At 37.9% G+C, this 24117-nt stretch overlaps 1 protein-coding gene across 1 annotated transcript; it reads right to left on the bottom strand.

Annotated features, from left to right (window-relative positions):
• Positions 1-1959: 1959 nt before the first annotated feature.
• LOC150089611 (monocarboxylate transporter 12-like) lies at positions 1960-18823 on the bottom strand. Its single transcript, XM_090390045.1, has 4 exons — positions 18613-18823; positions 13426-13569; positions 7894-8949; positions 1960-2099 (listed from the first exon to the last, which is right to left on the bottom strand). The coding sequence occupies exons 1-4, from the start codon at positions 18821-18823 to the stop codon at positions 1960-1962; spliced, it is 1551 nt and encodes a 516-aa protein (XP_090246171.1).
• Between the last annotated feature and the right edge of the window lie 5294 nt (positions 18824-24117).

Genomic DNA, 24117 nt, shown 5'->3' with positions numbered 1-24117 from the left:
GCTAGTCAGTTCCGAGGACTGAATCTGAAAGAGTATGTCTGGATGCATTAGGGAGACGAACTAGGGAGCTTTGGTCTCCTCCTCCTCCTGCGCCTACAACTCTCCATGGCAAAGATTTGATTTTGTAGAGACTGGAACTTTCTTACCACATGGCCTAATCATCAACCTTCTAAATACCACTAGAACTCTTTGTGAGAGTTGTTAGGGATAATACCGATGATCATAAACTGCAACCATTATCACTCCACTACAAGATAAAAGTCTCCTCAACGATCCATGTTGAGGGAAATGGACCGTAATCTGCCACGCTGGTCCAGTGCGGGTTGGCAGATCTACCGTATTTAGCAGTCAGGGGCTTGAACTCCCGTCTACTCAAAGAGCATGTGCTACTGCACTCCAGCTTCTGGCCACTCTTCTACGGAGGCCTAACGAATGATCATCCGTCCCATTAAACGTCTGAATTATGTAAGAGCTGCCCAAGTTTGGAGAGTAATGATCTCTTAAGTACGATTCATAAAAACAGAATCATATTCTTTTAAAACAATATAATTTAATAATGTTCTACTGAACATAATATAAATTATATATTACCTTCTATATTGAGGTACTTCAGGGAGTACTCAATTTTGTATCAGATCTACTGCACCCTAAGAATGCTTCACTGTTATCGCGAAGTTGATGGCCATTTCATGGATGACAAAGCAACAGCTATCGTGTCTGAATGGTTCGGAGAACGTGACACGGATTTCCATCATCTTCTCTGGCTCCTACATTCGGCAGATTTCAATCTCAATGAGAATATGTGTGTGTGTGTATGCTGGAGAGAGCTATTCGGCAACGAAGTCCTCTTCTTCAACTTTGTCGCTGCTACCCGATATTTTGCAGGAAGAATGGTTACAATTAGACTAAAACGCCTTATAAAATCCTGTCGCCCGCACACTTGCTGTAATTCGGAACAAAGCCGGCCGATTGGTTACTGAATAGAGGTTCGTATTTTTTTGGCCAGTGTGTTATCTTAATATGGATAGTACACACTCGCAGTCAGCGCTATTAGATGAATGCAGAGAAGGATGCTAATTTTTAAGAAGTTTAAGTTTTTCAAGTATGTTAAAATTTTAATCACCATTCATAACAGTTATAATAATTTTGCATGTTCAAAACATTTTCTTGCACTGCCTTGCTGAAAATTTATGATAATTGTGGTTATTTCTGCCCAAAATTATTACCTTTTCATACTTTACTTCGTGTAGTAGTGGGTTGAAATGATAAGTGTTGTTTACGAAATGCAAATTAGGTAACATTTATAATAATGAAAAACCCGAATTATAATCATGTGGCTTTAAACACAGACGCTTCTGAATGAACTGAAGACCATTTGAAAACATTTTAGATTTACTTTGGCTACAAATTCATTCATAAAGTGCTGGAATGACATTAAGGAGCGAAAACTGGATGCTTGGTTGAACTTAATGTTTACTTTAATCAGTTCTTTCTTCCTTTTAGACGTCTTTTAAAAATATCCTAAGTTATGTTATACGATGAGCACCAAATATATAACTGCAATGAAACGCTAATTTAGTATCGCTTGCTTATTGAAATAATTCGCTTCAAATGGTTACGTGAAGCTGTAATTAACACTTGACTATTCTCTTCCAGCTGTTGCCGAAATCTAATTTCTGGGCGAGTAAAGATGACTTGATCTGTACAGAATTTTTTATCGAATTCAAGTAGAAATATCGAAAACTAAATCACTCAGAAATCAAAGTGAATTAAAGCAATTTTTTGTCCTTCGACAGGACAGACTTGCCTTTCAAAAACACTTTGATTCGTCTAGATATTGCAAGCCAATCTTACTGCGTTAAATGAATGATTGCTGAGTAAATGGTCGAAGGCAAAGTGGATAAAAGAAAGAGAAAACTTGTTGAATTCTTAATTTCTAATTTTATTTACAATAATTTCTTAATAAGTGCTTGATTTTCGACCTTTTCGTAGTTTCAAAATAGCAGGTTCTGCAATCCACAGAAGACCAATAATATTGCACATCCCACCTAACACATAATAGATGCCGTCGTAGGTTCCAAGATGATCTCGAAAATAACCTGAAAAATTTATTTCAATTATAAGTTGTTCTTCTGTATCTTCTGAGAGAACATTTTGTACTAATGGCAAAATACATTCATAATGACAACTGCAAACGAAGAGCGTATAATTTCTTGAACATAAGTATAAAAGGATGAAAGATTCTTTATATTTCGTGCCCGAAAAGTTAAAACAGAGATTATAGCAATGAATACAAGTAAAAATTTTAAAATAAAATGTATAGAATAATGTAAATTTCTATTCAATAAAGACGTTACACAGAGTTGGCTTTTCAATAGCGACATCCCCTTGTGTACGAATGGACTAGTCTGTAACGCTGGTGAAGGCTCAAAGTCTGGAATGGATGATATAAGATGCGGTTACATGGCGATCAGTTTTTGATTAATACATGGCGATCAGCATGGGTAATACACCCACAACCATATTGTGAATATCTTCACCATGCATTGTGAAGGTATTCACAATATGAGATATAATTAAAACAGTGCATTAAAACTCCCTTGTACCTTGTCAGTGACAATGATGTGTGTGCATTACCCATGCATAAATAAACTCCTTCATACTCTACCTTTTACAATTGAGCATGTTTTGGGTCGAATGTCATTGGAAAATGACATTCGACCCAACAACTTCTGGTATAATTGGACACATTTTGCTACCAGTACGCTGCATGTACACCTGCAACACCTTGTGGATTCCATACGAAGACGCGTACGAGCTGTACTAAGGGTAAAAGGTGGCTGCATGAGGTATTAGGTAGGTGTTTCTAACGCAAAACCAACTCAGTCCATACCGAAGTAAGTATAATAATAAGTTATTTCACCATTTTGTGATGTAATCCATAGGTTCACACTTAGTTCCCTCTTTTTTTAATGATGTTCTTAAAATACCAGTAGGAAACATGTTAAAATTTCAATAAAATTTCAATACTAATATGATGTAAAGATATATTATATAGTCCATTAATTACAATTAATGGACCATATGACCAATCACAAAATAAAAATATCATCAAATTTGTCCAATGGACAACAGCCAAAGGAATTGTATGTGAATCAAAACAATTTCAAATCATACTTTAAATCAGACATCCCATTTAAAGAGTATTATACAAGCATACTGGCAAAAATAATTAATATATTCGCATTCACAATAGAAGTTTGTTATAGAATTTTTTTCGATGCAAGTAAGGCAAGTCTTGAGTTCAATAAATCCATGGATGTTATGTGTATTTGTATATGTTTCTATTTGTTATGTGTATATGTTTCTATTTGTTATGTGTATATGTTTCTATTTGTTATGTGTATATGTGGCCTGTTTGTAGCGGCTCCAGGACCTGCGTCCATTTCCGCAAATTGTCTCTGTCTTGACTACAGAATCTGTGTAATCATGGCCTGAAATGTGAGCAGCCAACACCTGAGCATCTGCTGCCTGTCCCAAGGCACGTGGAGCCGGACATAATCTACTATCTGCGCCTCAGTAGTGCGCTAAAATCCCGCATCCACTGGGAGGTAGTGCAGAGATCAAAAGAATTTAAGTCCAGGATGAGTAGTAGGTGACACAGGGAACAGCTCAGCAAGAGCTTGTTGAATTATCCAGTGTGGTGAAATATCTGCATTCTTCTGCTGAAGACATCGTTAGTGAAGATTTGAAGGGCTTGAAAGTTAGCCTCATTTTCAAGCCCTTCAAATCTTCACTAACGATGACTTCAGAGATGTTCTGAACCTTATTTTTAAGTGTTGTCCGTTGTTCTTCGTAGTTGTTGGGGCAGGACAATAGGATGTGGTTCTAGGATTCCTCTTCCTCACAGGAGCAATGAGGATTTGTCGTCAGTCCGAATTGGAACAGTTTCGCTTTAAGAACGCGTGTGCTGTTAGGATGTAGGACGTGCTCATGGATGGGTAGAACCAATTACAATGCGGCTTATTCATGGCAAAGGTAACATCCGGGATAAAAAGTCTAGTGACCTCTCCAGAGGGACTTTCATCCCATCTAACTTGCCAAAGGGAGAGGCGTTTATTCCATTGGTTTATTTTTTCCTGTTTGATATTTTTAGTAGAATTGCAGTCTATTCCAAGGAGTGAGGTTGGTAGGCTTTTTTGTACTTGTAGATGCAGTCTCTATAAGCTATATATAGGTGCAGGGGAAGGGCCCCCTGATAGAACCTACAGTGCATTAGTTGAAGTTGTTCTTGGTACTTGGTGTGGGAAGCAGCATGGTTCTTTGCGTGGAAAGGAGTTTGGTCCGGATTTTGCTGTTAGTGACCCTATGGAACCCCAGCAGCATAGGAGGCAATTGGCAAGAATATAGCTTTATATTAGAGATATAGAGTTCTTTTGGTGAGTCCCCAGTCCGAACGGAAGATCCTGATGATGGCTGCAGTGAATGCTTTGGTTTTGTTTGCCAAACTGTTCACGTGTGGTTGGAAACTGAGCCTGTTTTCCAATATGATGCTAAGGTGTTTAGTTTCTGCCATATATGGAATTTGCTTCCCGTGAATAAGCACTTTAGGGGATCTGCGGTAATCCAACCTGTTTTTGAAAATCATTAGCTTTGTTTTTGTGTTTGATATTTTAAATTTATTTGTGAGGGTCCAGCTTACGAGGTCACCCAGGAAAATCTTTGCTCAGTCCTCAAGGGTTCTCCTGCATCTTCCTGCGATGCAAATAACCAAGTCGTCTGCATAGACGAAATTGCCGCAGTTGTCAAAACTTCTGATGGGTGAGCCACTGATCAAGTACGCAGTTCCAAAGGAGTGAACTGGTCCGAGAACTGATCCCTGTGGGCAACCTCTGTTTATAAATTTTGAACATGACAGGTGTTGGGCAGTGACTTGAATTGATCTGTTACTGAAGTAGGATCTTATGACTTTGTAAAGATATTGATTGCAGTTTGCCAGTCTAAGGGACCTGAGGGAACTCTACCACCAAAGGGTATCAAAGGAATCCTCAAAATCCACAAAGATGGCCATCTCATAGACTTCTGTGGAATGTTGACAGTGTTTTACAAGGGCTGCAATGGCATCTTCGGCGGAGGATACTTTCTCGCCATACTGCGAGTTGGATGAAAGGTTTTGTGAGTTTAAAAAGAAGTTAAATTCCATGCGGAAGATTTGGTTGGTTTGGATTTTATTGGCACATTAGCAACTAAGGCTCTAATGCGCTCGCCACGGGAGAGATGATAGGTGTTACCATCAATTAAAAAAAGATTGGTGAATAATTTTACAATTTTTGTGCTATTTAACGCAAAGAAGAGTGGAAATCAATGTACACTATCAAAAAATAACAAGAGAGGTGCACAAAGGATGTCCGCAGGGGTCAGTGCTGGGGCCGCTCCTGTGGACAATGGTCCTCGATGAATTCCTGACGACGGACCTGGGTTCTGTGGCAGCGCATGCCTTCGCGACCGACTTGACATTGACGGTAGAGGCGGACTCCAGGACCCAATTGGAGACGCTGGAAATCAGGCACTGCAGCAATGGGCATCAAAGAACCAGCTGAAAATATCGTCAGACAAGACCTCATCGATCCTCCTAAAGGGGACTCTACAACTACGACGACCTCCGCAAATTAAAATTAACAATGTAACCATAAAATTTGTGAGCCAACTGAAGTATCTGGGCGTTATCCTAGATAAAAACCTGACGTTCCAGCCGCATCTGAAATACATAAGAAGAAAAATCAGAGGATACTCTGGACTGGTAACCAGAATCACAAGGAAAGATTGGGGACTCAAGAAAAAAACACTGATGCTTTACTGTAAAACAACCTTTCTGCCAGCAATCACCTACGCAGCAGCAGCAGCAGCAGCAGTGTGGTATCCAAACACGACACTGGTAGTCAACAAAAGAACACCAGAAATGACCCAAAGGACCATACTGCTATTAACAACACGCGCGCGCTTGCAGCACGGTAAGTACCCCAGCATTGCAGGTACTTGCTGGAGCGCTCCCTGTGGATCTGGAGGCTGTTTGAGCGGGGCTACTGTTTTTGTTGGCCAGGGGAGTGGCCGCTACCCACCAAGGATACACGACTCACCCGGCGGGCAACCTAAAAAATGAAAAAAAATGAGGCTACAGACCCACCTCCTAGACCTTTGGCAGAAAAGGTGGAAAGAGACTACAAAAGGCGAAGTAACAAAAAGATTTCTACTAGACCTCCGGAAAATATACCCAAAGCAGCCGGCCTGGTACTTCCCAGGGTGCCAAATGACAACACTATTAACCGGACACGGACCCTACAAGGAGAAGCTGTTTGGCTTCGGACTCGTTGAGAACCCAAACTGCATATGTGGGGAGAGCGAAAGCTGGAGCCATAGTCTATGATTGTTAAACAGTATGAAGGCTATGATTGTCAACAGTAGGACATATTGTCAACAGAGGTCTACTAATAACAAGATTCAGATATCTCCCAAAAGGACTGGAGCACCACTTCCTGAGGATGAATATAGGGCGCTCTCCCAGTATGCGCAAGACCTATTCACTAGGAGAAAATCACTAAGAGCTATCTACAGCAACATACATACATAGAGATTGATAAAAATCGTCTTCAAATGTGACAGAAAACTGAAATCGCAGGAAAGCAGTACTTCGACAAGAAGATTGCTGATCACACGGAAAAGAAAAGCAAGGACGGGGCTCGCCCCCATGTCTGTCAAAACAGAACAGACTAAACGCAGCACGGAGAGCAGAGAACAGACTAAACGTAGCACAGCTGCAAACAGCCTGATGGTGATCTGAAGAGGGCACCCTAGCTCTCTTCACCTATTATTCCCAATTCTTTGGGGGGGAGAGAAGATTTTCTGTCCCCTCTCCTCCACCCCAAACTTCTACTCTGGTGGGGGCATGGGCATGCCCCATTGAAAACTGGGCTATCTACTCTATTGGCCCTATATTTCTGTCTTTCCCCCAATCTTCGGTCTTCCCCCTCTCTAACTTCATCATAGCGAAAGCCCCACACATCAAAATCTTAATATGATAAAATTACCTTAAGCCAAATATTCGGCCTAGCAAACCTAAGCGATATTACCCCTACGATAGCGCAGATTTTATTATTATTTTCTTTTTTATTTATTTATTTTTTTTTAGGTCCTAGCTGCCGAAATCCCACGAAATTAAGGGGTAGGACATTCCAGAGTGAATCTACGGCTACTGGGTTCCTGGTCTGCCTCAACGGGGCGTAAGTGGGGCAACATTGAGCCTCAATAGGGGTCCAACGGCTAAATGACCAGATGAACAACGGTACAGGACACTACACATAAACAAATTCCCACACACTCTTATTAAATCTCTGGCATTTCCCAGTGAACTGTTCACCACAATGAAAACAACGCGGAGATGGGGGAAACTCCTGGTGCAGTATGACAACAACATACACACTTACACTTTACAATTTTTGTGGTTCCGAAAAGTGTACAGGAAATCATTTACATTGTTAATGATTTGTATGTTTTCATTGTCAGGTGTGCTTTAAGCGCCAAAGGAACTAATGCTATGAGGCATCAGTATATTGTATATTTAATTGAGTGACTTTGGTCAGCCTGCTGACCTAAAAATCGAAGTTTCAGTGTGGAAAAACCCACGAAAGCCTCAACTGAGACCGACAAACTCAGCAACGCCTTGAAAAAAAAAAGCCCATTAAAATTCCTTGCGTCATTGATGGTATTCGAATTCAGGCCTTTTACACCTGATGTGTGAAGACGGTGTTCTATATGCGAAGGTGTGTGTTTCGAACATCGAATCACATAGAAATAAAACAATTAAAATGAGATTAACATTTAAAAGGCTTTGCTTACCTGTCATTGGAGGTAATGCAAACAATAAAATTCCACCGAAGCCATTAATCATGCCCATAGCATGTGATTGTCGTTCTGCTAACAAATAATAACCAACGATAGGTGCATTGATCATAACCGAGGCTCCTTCACCTATGCCAAACAAAACACTGAGTCCAAGTAGCATATTAAAACTTGTTGCCAAGGAAAATGCAACCAGAGAAATCCCCATGGCAAAAAAGTTTATCATGAGAAATGTCTTTGGAGACATAAATCCTTTATCTGTGATCCAGCCTAAGCAGAGGCGCCCGATGAGATCCCCTATAGAAAATACAGAAATGATGAATTTTCCTTTGTTTAAAGAAACTCCTAAATCTCCCGCAAAATCGACGATGGTGGTGAGGACTGCAGTCATAACGAAATTTATCACCGCATTTGTTATTCCAATAAGAAGGAACATGGGATCAATTACAAGATATAACATCTCTTTAAGATAGTTTGTGAACTTATTTTGCTTGGTTTCTTTATGATCTCCTTCGGCAGTGATTATTTCTTTCTTAGAAATATTATCTGAAATATCGTAACTTCCTCCTAAATATTTAGAGCTGCAATGAAAACTACCTTCACTGGGCTCGTGTTGCTCATCAAATTCATCGAGACACGAATCTTTAAGATTGCTTGTGGTGATTTGTTCTGTCGATACATAAGGTAGGGCTCCAAACTTCGTGTCTGGATTGTAAATGCAGGATACAGTTATCACATTTATTTTTTCAGAATTTTTGGAGAGATAAGCATCATTTAAACTTTTACGCTTTGTTTTTGTTGTAGTCCTGTTTAGCCACGATGGTGGCCGAAGTAATAATGCAGCAGGAACAGAATTCAGTAAAATCGCTCCAATAAGCAAATATGCGCCCCTCAGTCCATAAGAATTCAACAACAAGTCTACAATTACAGGCATGGTGAAGGCTCCAAAGCATCCACCAGAACACATTATTCCCGAAGCAGTAGCTCTGTAGTCCTTGAAGTATTGGTTGATGCACACTTTTAGCAAGGTCGTACTTAGTCCAAATCCAATTCCTATAAAAAGAAAGTTAATTTTAAAACATCTTAAATATTCTTTTAGCGGCATGGTGCGCAGATATCTCAAGAAATGGAAACTGGTGCAATATTGATATAATAAGAATTGTGAATTATAGAACATGTAATTAATTGTAGACCATTGTCTTGTTATGTGAGGCTGATGGTATTAGGGCAACATTTCAGGAATGTAAATATTCATGGCTGTCAATTTACTTAAATACAGTTTTATTTAAGTTTACTGAATTAAATTTTATTAAATGTAACCTTATTAACTAAATCACTAACTGATTTTAAAAAAAAATGTTTAACCTGCTAAAATTAATCTTCACCTGAAGTTTACTAATAGCCATCGGTTGACTAATCCAGGATCTATTACGCATATAATTACTAAAGGCTAAATATTAAAAGTAAGAAATCTGTAATCAAGTTAACAAATAAATCCAAATTAAGTCATTATAATTTACCAGTTCTGCTGTTTTTACAATCATTGAAAAAGTGGCACAGGATGTATTATGAAAATTCTGAGAATAATCTGAAATTCTTTAAGAAATTAAAGGCAGATTTACATTACACGTAGGGTGAAGTGCTCATTATTTCACCAATTTCTAATTTTAAAACAGCTATTTCATTTAAATTAAAATTCTTCAATTACATGCAACAGATTTTATCTGTTGCATGAAAATGAGTTAAAAGTTATTTTGTTTTTAGCCAAAGTATTCCTTCGCTGTCACATTATTCAGCCTAATTCTTCAACGGAACATCTATGTAAGAAACATTTAAAGATCCTCTGTATTTATTTTTATCTATTTATTAACATTATTGTCTTTAAGGAGTTGGATATTGCTAGCTGGACGAAGCGAAATTATACAGAAGTAGTTATTCGACAATAAACGTATCTTGTTTAATACACTGCTCGACAAAATTAAGGGAAAAAAGCGGGACGAAATTTTGAATAATGATGAAACGAGAAGATAGCAAGAAACTTCGGACAGGTATAAGGGACATTTATAAGGGACATTTATAAGGGTGTATATGAATTACCAAAAAGGTCGCATTACAGAAATCGATACAAGATGCTCGAAAATATGGTCACATGACACCAGTACGGCGCATGATCCCCTCCAACGGCTAAACAGGCCTGACTGGGTGAACCATGGGGAATATAAGGGTGTTTATAAGAATTAATCGTTATAATGACCACTCTAGCCTCGTGAGATAATAATACAGTTTATTAAGTTTATAGCCCAAACCGCTATACATTTAAGTTGCCTGAAACCTCACCTTATAAGCTTAATAAACTATATTATTATCTCACGTCGTAAAAGAATAGTCATTATAACCATTAATTTTTCATGGAAAACAACCAGGTAACGTCCTTCCCTAACTATATTTGGTGTCTATAAGATTCTGTGGCAACAAATCCCTTTCTTACACCAGCGCAGAACTTAGCTCACCAAATGACCGAGCAATTGACTGTCGGCGTGCAATGCGTCTGGGAATCGTGCTGGCCACAGCAGTGGTTGAATATCTTCAGTTTCAAGATACTACTTCACCACTTGAGCTCTAGGCACAGTGGGGTTGTCGTGCATCAAAAGAAATTTTGGCCAACGTCACCCCCTAAAAAGTCGCACATAGGCTTCGGGGATATGTTTTCGGTACTTCTGCACAATTACGGTACCCATATCGAAAACATGTGGGGTGCAGCTGTTTATCATTATTCCGCACTCACCGTAAGTGTCCTTTTCTGATGTTAAAGGAATGGTACCGCATTCCTAGTTGTCTCCAGCTGAAATAACGTCTACAATCTGTTTGTAGGCTAAAACGGGACTCACCAGAGAACAGAAGTGTAGTCCATTTGTCAGGCTCCATCACATGTTCATGGCACGAGTTTCGACGAGTTCTGTGATGGTTTACATTAAAAGGGTTTATTTTTGTACTTTGTTGGGGCCTCCAGGGTTTCCCCGATACGCCGATGATTAAAAGGGTTACAAACCACTGGCTTCCTTGCGTAGACTTCATTTGAATTGAGCCTTCTTAGCACAGTCCTGTTGGAAATGTTTTCACCTGTGGCCGCAGCGACCTCCAGAGATAGCTGGTGACAGGATATCGTAGAGTTCCGTCTTGCTATTAGAGACATATAACAGTCTGTTCGGGTTGACATAGCCCTCGGGCTATCTTGGCAAGTTCTTGTAATGGTTCTTGTCTCCTGAAACTACATCCATAGTGCCGAGACAACAGTACGTGACGCATTAAGCCAACGTGTGACCTCCGCATGTAACTGCAGAACTTCAAGTCGTCCAACGGCCCGTCATCTAGACGACGATCATTTGTCATCCTGTACTGGACAGCAAGTCATCGTTCTGGAGTACATCAAGTACTGGAGACGTGGTTATCTCACTGAGCAAGGCAAAAACGGAATGAAGTGATGTAGTCACAATCCGTTTTCACAGGCATGAATAATTTGCATAATGTGCGGCTCTATAGGGTGGTAGATCAATGTCTATTGAACACTTGGAATTCGCATGCCAGGATGCCTATTATGTTCTTGTTTATACTCCCGCACGGCCAACAGGTCAGTGAAGTTTACAATAAATCATCAGTACAAACGTTAATCGTATTTAGAAGTCACGGGCTTGAATCCCGGTCCACCCAAAGAGCGCGTGCTACTGCACTCACGCTCGTCAGGCCTCTTATATCAAATATTCGGCTTTGGCGACACCATTCACAATAAAATGTTCATGAAAAACTTGTTGTTTTGTTTATTTTGTCGAGCAGAATATTTAAATCAGTTTATACATGCAGAATTTTAAAATTACTGAGCATGATCAAATTGCATACTTTATCATAATTACCAGTGGATTAACGCTGTTATAAATATCTAAGTGATGATTTCCTTAACCATAATGGATCAGAAGTTATTTAAAAAATTTCTGTTCTGTTGTGCGACATAATTAGATAACTAGTTATACTGTGATAATAATCAATCATAACACAAAATTTTGAAGGTCCAACTCAGGAAGTGTATGCATATTTTTATAAATTGAAAGAAGATATATTTGTAAGAGATTGAAAGAAATAATAATGAATCTCAAGAAATGTTCATCCTATTTCTCTTCTCTCGATAATTAGTGGGTTAAGGAAAGCAGAAGAAATTGAGATAATAAAGAATATAAAAGGAGAGTTTTAAAATAGAGTATGTCACGTTGAAGTGCACCTCTTGTGAATCCTTACCTTTATGCAATTAATAGCAGAACAAGAAACAGGAAATGTATTTTGAGATGTTTGGGCTAATGAACCCACATAATACAGATTATTCCCCTGCATAATATGGACTCAGTAATGAATGATGGCTTCCGGAAAATATATAGACAGTTCATACTGTCTATAAATTTGAGCATCTACATTAAGAATGGGTGAAGCAGAAGAGGAAATAAGCGAAGTTTAGTACGCATCCGGTTCCAGTTGAGCTACAGGGAGGTACGAAGTTTTAATGGTGAAATTGAACAAAGCGTGTGATAAATTTAGTTCTACGCTTTGGTGATCCGAAGAAGTGATCCGTTGGTTACTGATAATAGTTATGATCTTAAGATAGTCCAACCTTTTTAAACTGAATTATTTGAAATATTGCCGCATTTTGCTTATTATCCCGACCTTTCCACCCTCGGATCTCTTTCCTGCTCTTAAGACCTTTTTTTTCCCTTTGCTGCTGATGACGATGAGGAGATGATTTCTGCTGGGAAGTCTTGGTTCGAAGGACAGCCAGAAACTTCTACAAAACTGGTCTGCAGAAGTTTATTGAGAGGTGGTAAAATGTGTCATTTTGTCAAGTGACTATGTTGAAAAAGTGTTAATACTTGATGTCGGTTTCAACCTTCTATCGAAACTACTTCTGGGAAATACAAATCTGTTTTGAATCCTCCTCGCAGGTGGAATGAAGCGGACACAATTTGCTTCTTCAACTGAAGTAAACGAAAATTTCGTAAATTGTTATTTAATAAATTTGATAATTGAGAGCTATTAAATGCTTAATAATTCCTATATTCTATAATATTATAAATCAACAGGGATTACCTTTATTTTAGATAAATAATCAATAAAACTAAAAATAATCATATATTAACAAAACCCGTGTTACCCACATCATGTCAACGATTTTAGTTTCGACTTATTTTAAAGGCACTGACCTCTTAAATTTTGAAGCGACCACTAGTGATATAAATATGTTCACTGATGAGGTGTCAGGCTTCCCATCAATGAGATACTAATAAGAACTGAAACTGTTATATGGAGGATGAAGGAGAGGGAACCATGTTACAGCTAAGTAGAATTATATTTCTATTTTAAAGACATGATATTTATTCGATGATGTAGTAGCCTCATAAATTTGATATGTCGAGGAAAGGCAATATATTTATTTCAACTTTAAAAAATTAGAAAAGATTGAGGATTTTTTAATAAAGGAGTTTTCATTACCACTTATCCCTCCCCAAAGGATGGTGATCCAGAGTACATCTTTTGCAAAATAACATAAAATGCCAGCCAAAGCAGCAATTGCAGCTCCTGCTGTACTCACTTTTCTTATTCCAAAATGATGGCCGAGAATCCCTACTATCGGACCTATGGTGATAAAATAATTATGCAGATTAATGCAATAATCAGCCATCAATATAATATGATTTTAAAAATTTCTTAAAGTGCAATCTAAAACAGATACATTAAAATTCACTTATGTCTCAAAAATTTCGTTTAAATTTTCATTCGAAAATTTTTTCAGACAATATGGATTTAGCTATGATGTTTAAGTATGCAGCTATGATTTGCTATGTTTAAGTAGAATTTATGAATTTCTGTAAGAGATGATGACAAAATATAAATGCTGATAAAATAACCATCAAATTCAGTTTTTCCATTCCAGAGGTTGCGTTAATTTCCGATCTCTAAATTACAGAAAGAGTGATAATTATCAACAACGCTTTCAAATAAAACAAAACGAAAAAATAAACAAAGAGTTGAGTTCTTTTCTGCTAAAGATATAATCTATATTTGTACAGTGCAATTATGCTCGTAATTGCAAAGGCACCTTTAATGAGCTGACTCGAGAGGCAGTTGAACTGGGATAGGCACAGGACCAACAAACAGAAAATCATTTCATGGAATGAGTTACCATTATCGCGCAACTTCTTGGAAGCAGAGGCTCTCTCCCGACAATGCGCTCTTCTGGTGAAGAGGAGGAACGCATTGGACATTACAGTTGTGGTAGAACATGATACGGAAAGATGCCAAGCATCAGATGGACGCTAGCAGGTGGGGCATACGTCCACAGAATAGTTTCACCCAGAATGTACTGGACAAAATTCGGCAGTACAATCTGGGTGAAAGTCGGGGGCGGCGGTAGTGAGATGGTATGGGCCAGTTGTATTACGTGGTTTGAACTTAGTTGGCTATCATCAATGTAACTGTGAAAGCAGCTTTCTGTTGGACATTCTAAACAATTGTATCTTATCTGCATTGTGCTAATTTACTGCAGAGGTTTCGTAACTTTATCAGCATGACAACGTTTGGTATCATAAAATATTTCAGTATAACAGTAAATTGAGGAGAATATGATAATCTTGCCATAGTTGTCATAATAAAAACTAACATTCAGTTTCATGCGAAAATAAACGGAATTTTAGTCCCATTTGGAAGGAAGGAATTTGTTGTTCTTCATATCGTGCTCAGTTAGTCGGTTTCAGGAGCGAGTTTCGTGGCTTTTACTAATGAAAACCTCCGGAAACTGGAGGTTTTCATTAGTAAAAGCCACGAAACTCGCTAATGAAAACTGGAGGTTTTCATTAGCAAAAAGGCAACTGGGACATAGAATGCACGCAATTTATAAACATAATACGCTGCCGCCTCATGGTTCTAATTTGCTTGAGACAAAATCAAACAACAGTATCAACACGAATTACCACAATAAATTACTTTATGATGTTCCAATATGGACGCTTCCTTGCTTTTTATGTATTTTTACAATATGATTAATTGTTTGTGTTCTACATATGATGACCGTTCTTTTTTTATATATGTTTCACGTGATCATGCGAGTTTCTTGGTCTGCATTGGAAATTCCGAAGTTTTTTCATTCGAGCATCCTTGAATACTGCTGTTGAGTCAATAATTGTAATTTTCCCATCTCTGTTCTCAACAATAAATGAAACAGAAAAACTAAACTGCGCTTTAAGGCTTGATTTGTCTTTTCAAGCGAAAATTTGTTCCTGATTAAGTATCCGTAAATATTGTTAATGGTCATGCAGTTGCGTGGGACTTCTTTCTTTGTGTTTTCTAATTCAATGGTTTCACCATCACATATTTCAAGCAGATCGTATTGCCGCTTTCGTTAATACATTGGTGGACTGAGAAGAAGATATCCTGCGAGATATTGGCTTTCGGTGGACCAAACTTTTAGATTTTTTTGCAGTGGACGAACATAGAGTAAAGGTTTCACCTTGAGTTGAAGGAAAACTTAGAGTGATAAAACAAAATTAGAAAAAGGTTAAAAACACTTGCGTAAAAATGACGAGTCATTTTTATATGTGACTAACCAACTTTTAAAAATGCCTTTAACCATGAAGCGAATTTCCAATTACACGTATATAATTGTATTGTGTCGTACATCGAACCTCGTTATATATTTCAAGGCAATAGTCACGATTTGGAGTGAGTTGTAGGAAAGATTTTCTCTTCAAGTACGGGAAAATATCAGCCGGTTATTTTCTTTACACGAATAATGGCTGGGTTTGGTATGGGGTGTATTATATTGTGTATTATATATCACTAATGTCATGAGACGTCAATATTTTTTAAGGTTCGAAGAAAACGTTTAAGGATAAGAGGCTCATCAGGTTTGTCAAAAGTACAAAATTTAATTCATTTATTCATTCATTCATTTGAGACCGCCTAGTACATTGCAAACAAATTAAATCAATCTGAGCTTTTACTCAACTTAGCATATTATTAATGTAATTGAGCTTACTGAGACAGTACCGCTCAGAGGTACCAGAGGAAGAATTTCATTTCGGTGATTACTGTGTGTTATAGAGAGACAGGAAGGGATGGAGGTGTCTTGTTAAAAATTGCTCGAAAGAAGCAAGAATATTCCCTAGGTGAGATCAAAGTAAGACGGATATGGAATCAGTGTGGGGAAATGACTAGCGGGAAAGGATAGTAGTTGAAGTATGTTACAAGCCAAATGACTCTCAGGAGTATGAAAAAAATCTCTTTGGGCAGATTGATTAAATTAATAATGGGATTGTCTCATTTTGGACAAATTTGACCTTCGTTTTTATAGACTGGGATACGTCTACTGGAAATTCACTATATGGTAACAGTTATTTGGAACAAAACGGGGGGGGGGAGGGCTAACGCCCTAGAGGAAGTTCTCACTAACCAGTCTGACCGCAAAAAAAAAAAAAAATACGACAGCGGCGGTATCAATAGCAAGTGGCAAGCATAATAGCATAAAATGTGTTATGTTTCGAGAGGAAACGAGGACTGAGGTGTTTCTTGGGCTCAAGTAACTGGGGCGACCTGTATGGTGCCAGATATAAATACGCTATGGGAAATGTTCAAGAGATTGGATTATCTTCAAAGCCAGAAACATATTCATACTAGTGGTCAAGTTCCTTAAACATACCATGCTAAAATGGACGACAAGTGAGGTTAAGGGTTTGCAAGAGCAAAAGAAGAAAGCATGGGGCAGTAGTCCTCAGACAATCGTGCGATTCCGACTTGGATCATTTGCATATTGGTTTGAAAAGTGGCAACTAAAGTTCAGTTCTTCTAAATGTAAGGTTACATGTTTGGATAACAGAAATCTTGGAGTCACATATAAGAGGGGGGTAGGGGAGAAGAGCTAAAAGTGATAAAAAAGATTTATCTCTTACGATTCAAATTATGATATGAAATTTTGCATACAGTGCAAACAGGCGGATAGGAAGGCACATTGTTTCCTGTCCATGATTTATAGGACCCTTGAGAGTAGGGAGAAAGGATGCCATCATTCCTCTATTTAAGAATGATATCAATATGTCCTTTCTGTACGGTTTGAAAGTTAATAGCAATGAAGGAAACGATAAATAATGATAATGAAAATCTATCTGTATGATATTGTAAATATATAGTGGGTTACCAAAGGTTGGATGAGACCGCCTAGTACAATAAATAAAAACAAAAGATGGTTAGACCGCATTGGAAATATTGTATTCAGGTCTGGAGATCTCTCCTAAAAAGAGATATAGAACCTCTGGAAAGTTCATAGAAGAGCAACCAGATTGATGATGTATTCTAATCGATGCACATATGAAGAACTAATTGGATGATGTGAACTGCAAAGTTCGACAACTAGAAATCTAAGGGGTGATCTGATTGAAGTTTATAAGGCCTTGAAGGGGTTGAGTAAATCGAATCAGAAAGGTTCCTTTTCCCTCGTAGACGCGGCAAAAAACAGTTGGCACAAATAAAATTGCAGGGAATAACAGAATACTAGATTTCATGAAGTTCTCTTATGAGGACCTGTGTCTTAGGTCTAACTAAGTTCCAAGTAGAATTGGATAGCTACATTGTGGGAATGCGAAAAATATTGATTTTTCTAAGAATAATATGAATTTTATTGATTTTTTTCATTATTTCTTTATTTCTTGCTGATGCGCGGGAGTTGAAAATGTCCGTTTCTTTACACGTGTCTTTGCTCATACTAAATATTAACACTCAAAATCAGTTTCCAAAGAAAAAAAAGATCAAAAAACCTTCGCTCTATTCCAGCACAATGAAAACAATTCATGGAAATCCCACCAGTTTCGAAATGACGCCTTTTTCACTTTTTGTGGATAAAACAGTTCTACTAATTTTGCTAAAAAGTGACAGCTTTCTGAAAGACGATATCAACGCAGTCTTTTCTTTACCTTTCTTTCATTTCAAAAGAAAAAAAATCGTGCATTTTGGGAACCTTTTTATGTTAGCGTTGATTTTTTTTTTAAATGAGAAGGGTTGTTAAGGGATTAGATAGATTTCAACAACGATGCAATAAATCTTAACCTTCCTGAATGAGAAGTGCATAATTATTAATAATGGAGATTTTTACTCACCCTACTAATTAAGAGGACTATTGAGGATTGATTAAAGTTAAGAGCCATACGCTTTGCCTTTCGACTAATCACACGTTGAAATATATTTTAGGAAAGGATTGCAACTAAGAATCTTTTGAAAATGGCTGCGTCATACAACTTGTTGTTATCATTCATTAAGAAATTCGAATTAATACGACTATATTATCGTTACATCAGACTATGCTAATATTTTAATTATGTTTCAGTCATTTAAAGTGGTAGAAAGCAGCATACAGTAACTTCGTGATTTTCTCTATTAATTTCTGAGCTCAGCATAAATTTTTAATGATTAATGGCTATAAATGAAGAGTGTAGACAATGATTCTGCACTTTAGTTCTATTAATACAAATTCCGAATTCACATTTCTTTACACGCACGAGTGATGTTTACTGCGTTCAGTGACTTCACGTTTACTTGCGCGGAAAGGAACACCAATTTTAAATTCGAAATAAATTCGATTACGAAGTTCAGAGAGAGTAATCTCTTTCCCAGCAAACACCCACTTTATCTTACCTATTAAGTTGCGAATACAACTACGTAGGGTAAACGGCAAGGTTGCCACTTCCCTTGTCACTCCATAAACATAAATAATTTCCACATATAATATTCCAGACGTTCTTCCTACACCTGCTGCCTGGAAGACGAGAAACCAACACAGAAAAGCAATGACCCAGCTGTATCCTTGGTCATAAGGGATGGTTTCTTCTTTTTTGCATTTCGCCATATTACACAACCACTGTGACTCTGCAAAGCGAGCTGACACTGGTGCCTTTAGAAATTCACCACTGTGCTCGAAGTGCAACAGCTGCAGGAAGAAACAATTAGACAGTTCATTATCTTAGTCATCATAAATATCTGCTCTCGTATCTCATTCCTTTTATTTTTAACGCTGTTCGCGATCAATGCTATCTGAGTAAGTAGCTCTAATTTATGGAATGAAGTAAGTGTACGAGACACGAGTAGCTTACAGTTTGACGGACGGAACAAGGTCAAATTTAATAAAATAAAGTTCGGAATGGTGCCAAGAGTTAAGGTGAGATATATCACGTAGGAACGTGCAGTATTTTAAATTATAGCAACTGTAGAACATGAATGAGATTGTGGTTTTTTACCAGAGTACAGTTTCATTCTAAAATGAGCTGAACTGACTGTTCACAAGCAGTTTTGGGAAATTAATTTCTACAATATCTTGTAAATTCAATCCTTAATTTTCCTAGAATATTTCTTAAAATTCTTTCCGGTAACTTCGGTAGTTTAATTTTAATTTCACTAATGGATAAAGTTTTTCTTAAAAGTTTAATTTCTGTAATACTTTGTTAATTTAAATAGGGTTAAAAGAAACGTGGTTTCTGTTCATGCTTCTTTTCAATACCAGCCTGAGCATGAAAAGAGCTTTTCACGCTCAGGCTGAGCGTGAAAACTAGGGGTAAGAATATTGCTGACTTCATCATAATTCAATAATCAGATGACATCACAGGGTTTAAAGTATAGAAACCATTAGCAGGTAGTGATTACACAGTCGTTAGCTAGAAGATGAAGAAGGATGTTGCACTAGTTAAAGGTAAGTCACAGGTTTAATTTGAGAAAAAGGGACTATGACAGTTTAAGGCTCTATATAGCATCGATTAATCTATTAATCTAAATGCTGTGATCGATGAATATGGAGCTGGCCAGTATATAGTTAAGGAAAGTTACAGAGCGATGAAAAGTTCTAATACCTACAACAGCTAAAAGTTTATCTATAATAGTTGCAAAGAAATGGAAATTTTTTTTTTTTTTTGGCTGATGCATCATAAGCTTGCTTTCTTGCATCATTTTCGGCAACTACTGTGCTCGACAACATCATTTTCGGCAACTACGCCATTCTTCCACCAGCGCAGACCTTAGCTCAACAAGTGACTGAGGAGTTGGCTGTCGGCGTGCAATGCGACGCCCGAGGGCGTCCCACGGATGTTCGATCGGTTTTAAGTCTGCTAATCGTGCTGGCCACGGCAGTCGTTGGATATCTTCAGTTTCAAAATGTTCCTTCAGCTCTATGTACAGTGGTGTCATCGTGCATGAAAAGCAAATCTGAGTCAACTGCACCCCTTAAAAGTGATCAACGGCCGCACCCAATAAATAGTGACGCGACCGTTGATCATTATTCCACCTTCACGCGGTACACCGCCTCTACCATAAGTGATGTTGGCGGGAAGGTAGAGAATTCATTGTTGTCTCCAGATGAAATAACGTCTAGAATCTGTTTGTAGGCTAAAACGGGACTCGTCAGAGAACATAACTGTACTCCGTTTGTCAGGGCTCCAAGTCACATGTTCATAGCACCAGTTTCGACTAGCTCTGCATTGGTTTGGAGTTAATGGGATAAAAAAACACTGACTTCCATGCGTTGAGTCCAATTGAATGGAGCCTTCTTAACACAGTCCTGCTGGAAATCTTTTTACCTGTGGCCGCAGCAACCTCAAGAGACAGTTGGTAACAGGACATCGTAGGTTTCCGTCTTGCTATTAGAGCCAGATAGCACTCTGTATAGGTTAACACAGCCCTCGGGCGACCTTGGCCATATCTTTTTATAATGGTTGTTGTTGTTGTTGTTGTAGTAGTTGGGTTTTAGGAGCATCAACGACTAAAGCCATATTGTTTCGTATATACAGTTTGTAGATTGCGTGTGTTCTGTAGTCGATTTTCTGTTTGATGGACAAAAAACCCGCGTTTCCGGGAGAAAATCCGTGCTACCTCGACTGAGACTGACTAATTCAGTCACGTTGTGAGAAAGCCCATAAAAATTCCTCTCATCATCGACAGGACTCGAAATCAGGTGTCTTCCACCCGGTGTGGGGAGGACAGAGATCGTACCAACTGTGCTAACCATGAGGGCTGGTTCCTGTCTCCTGAAACTGTTTCGATAGTGCTGAGATGACACTTCGTGACACATTAAGCCAACCTGTCTCTTCAGCCTGCGACTGCCCGGTTTCATTGTTGTCCAGCGTTCCCCGATTTTAAATAATCATCTGAAGGGCGATGACTTGCCATCCTGAGTACTGGAGATTTGACTCTCCCAATGAGCAAACAAAAAAAAAAAAGAAACAAAAAGACGGTAGTGAAGTGATGTGATCATAGTTTATCCATATTTTTATAGGCATGAATAATTTGTACAATATGCGGCTCTCCTGTTGATTTACCATGAATGGTAGATCGATTTCTATTGATACTCGATATTTGCATTCGAGGATGCCTACGATATCAAATATTCCCCTTCGGCCACACTGTTCGCAATTAAATATTCATGAAAACCTTTTGTTCTGCTAATATTGTCGAGCGGTGTAATACTAACTCTGGGAGCCTTACTTGCCTTTGGACTCGAAAGTTTACGTAATAAACGTCATCTGTAATTTCGAAATCACTAATTTAGTATGGATCAGCCTCATTCGCATAGTCTCTTCTCAGCATAAAGGGTCTTTCTTCAGTAAAGATCAATATAACATTCAATTTTTCAGCTGGGTTATCTAATACCCAGTACACCAGTGTCCGATCCGCTTCTCTTTTTGTTTTCATATACGACGGACAAGGAGTCTTTTTATGTATATGGAAAACTTCTTATCCCCTTCGAATGCGAGGGTATATGGAGAATACACTGGCATTCGGACATCTATACAGTGAATAGTGCAAATCAAATTTATTCCATATGGGAACAGGTATAAAGACAATAGCAGAGATATAAACAAGCAGAATGAGCTACTGCGTGCATCATCCATGCGATGAACTTTGCAAAGTTGAGTTGACTTTGGTTATTGGTCAAGATTAGTGTTTTTGTATCTTTGATATTTACTACTCATTATAAACTAGTTAAATTTATAAAGTAAGTATTTCTGCGTTTGCATAGTGCATAAAGTAAACAGCTTCACCGCCTTCAGAAATATGCAGGTTGAAAACATTAAATTTCTTTTCCAACTTAAGAAATTTCTTAAGTGGCCCGTTGGCTTTTTACGGATCTTTATTGTTCTCGCTCCACTGTCCAGCATTTGTGGTTCCATTGGACCTACCACCATCACCGCAGTCAAGGTGTAATTGCATCGCTCGAGACATCTTGATTTCTCTACATTGTCTCGGTAAAAGATTCAAGTCGAAGTTCTATAAATCACCGATGTACGCATTTGGTGGGCTGCTGATAGGCTGACTTCATTAATTGGCGTAATCTGTCAGCTAAATCGCGTGCGCTAATGAATCCTCTGTACAAGTGAAGACATAAAGATTTATCCTACCCATCCATTAGACGAAGTTACTAATGACTTATTCCCTCGCGAGAACAACAACAAACCAAGTAGTGCACTGGAATAATGGAATTCTTCAGACTTTCTTGAGAGTACCTTACTTATAAATCACTCGGCAAATATACCTGAAACGTGTTGGTGAAGTCGTAGATCGCTTCTCAGATGTCCTCTCTTTGTGTAGGTTCTTCACCGCATATTCGATAAGCGAAAGGAAAATCTTAAAATAAAAGAAATGTCAGACAGTGTATATGGAATAATGGTCCCATCAGATCGTGATTAAATACGAAAAACGTATACCCGAAGACTTTTAAAAGTTATTGATTCGTGCAGTATTTAACATCTTAGGTAAATAAAATGTTAACGATTAATATATCAAAATTCTGAGAAATCCTGAGGAGCTTTGAGATAATCTTTTACGGTTTCCAGAATGCTTCAAATTTATGGATCATTTTAAAATGTTCTGCTACCGTTCTTGAATGAATCCTGAAAAATGAGTACAGAATTTTGTTATGTGTGTACATCCGAAAAAAATCAGAAATTGAACTATATCAATGTACTGTATATGAAATTAATTATAGATTTTATTTGCAAAGTCGTTTTAGAACTAACTGAATTTATGAAGAATATTTTGTCCATCCGTTGCCGTGATGAAGTAATACGATACTTGCCACACCTCGTATCCTAGAAATATTATTTGTTTTCGGTGTTGAAAGCGGTTATTTGCAATAAATATTCAGAACTCATATTTTTCTCACGCTAGATGGACACTGCCGGGAGGGGTTTCTTTATGAGGTGTGTTTACCAATTTGCTTTCAGTACAGTGTGAAAGTCGAGTGTTGATGGGTTTATAGCCATACAGCGAGTTTTCAGAAGTTACATAATTTTTTGATTTACCTATTCTTTCTAAAGGTATTCAATAAGAGTCACTTTTCAGTCGTATGCACTGTTACTGGTCCACTTCACATGACTTTATTTTATTAAAATAATTTACTGTATTTGTTTTAATAATTATGTGGTTGCACATTAAGATTCTGGTTAAAATTTATCTTATGTAATCCTATGTAACGTAATTTGGAAGTTAGCTGCTTGGATGGGGATTTCGTTTGAGTATTTTGCACGTGTTTTAGTCATATTGCGAACTCATATGCAGTTTATACGATTTATCGCGAATTTTGTCCTTTCCAGGCCCATTTTCATGTTCGTTGGCTGAAAAATCCAGATCGCGGTGGATGGAGATGAAACCTTATTCTCCGATGGAGATCAGCTAAGAGGCCTTTAAAAATTGCTTCGATATCTCAGGAGGTTTGAACCCATACCTCTCCAGACGAGTGGCAAATGAACCCATAATGCTGTCATGGAGGAAGGTGTATCCATAGCCTGCATGTATTATCCTCTCTAAATGTAATATATAGAAATGAAATAAATAGAAATAACGTCCAAATGACAGTTCCTTTCAGAAATCTGTAATCAAGCAGCTTCCATCCGTAACTAATATTTGCCCTTTTTTATTACTGATTTATTGCAAGCGATTTATAGAGAATCTCAAGTACGTGGCAAAGACGAAGAAATATTACAGAACTGAAGACCCTTTTCTGTTATATGACACTTTCGACTTCCGCGGGGAAAACGAAGCCACCACATTTATCATTGTCGTTTGCAATATATTTGGTTTCTTTTTGGTCTCATTTTGTCCAAAAAAAAAAAAAAAGAAAAAAAGAACAGTGGCTAATATCACGAAGTAAAAGATGAA

This window comes from Mastigoproctus giganteus, chromosome 2, assembly GCF_048544385.1.
Source record: "Mastigoproctus giganteus isolate SK-2022 chromosome 2, ASM4854438v1, whole genome shotgun sequence".
NCBI lineage: Eukaryota > Metazoa > Arthropoda > Arachnida > Uropygi > Thelyphonidae > Mastigoproctus > Mastigoproctus giganteus.
This window is presented reverse-complemented; position numbering and strand designations above follow the sequence as displayed.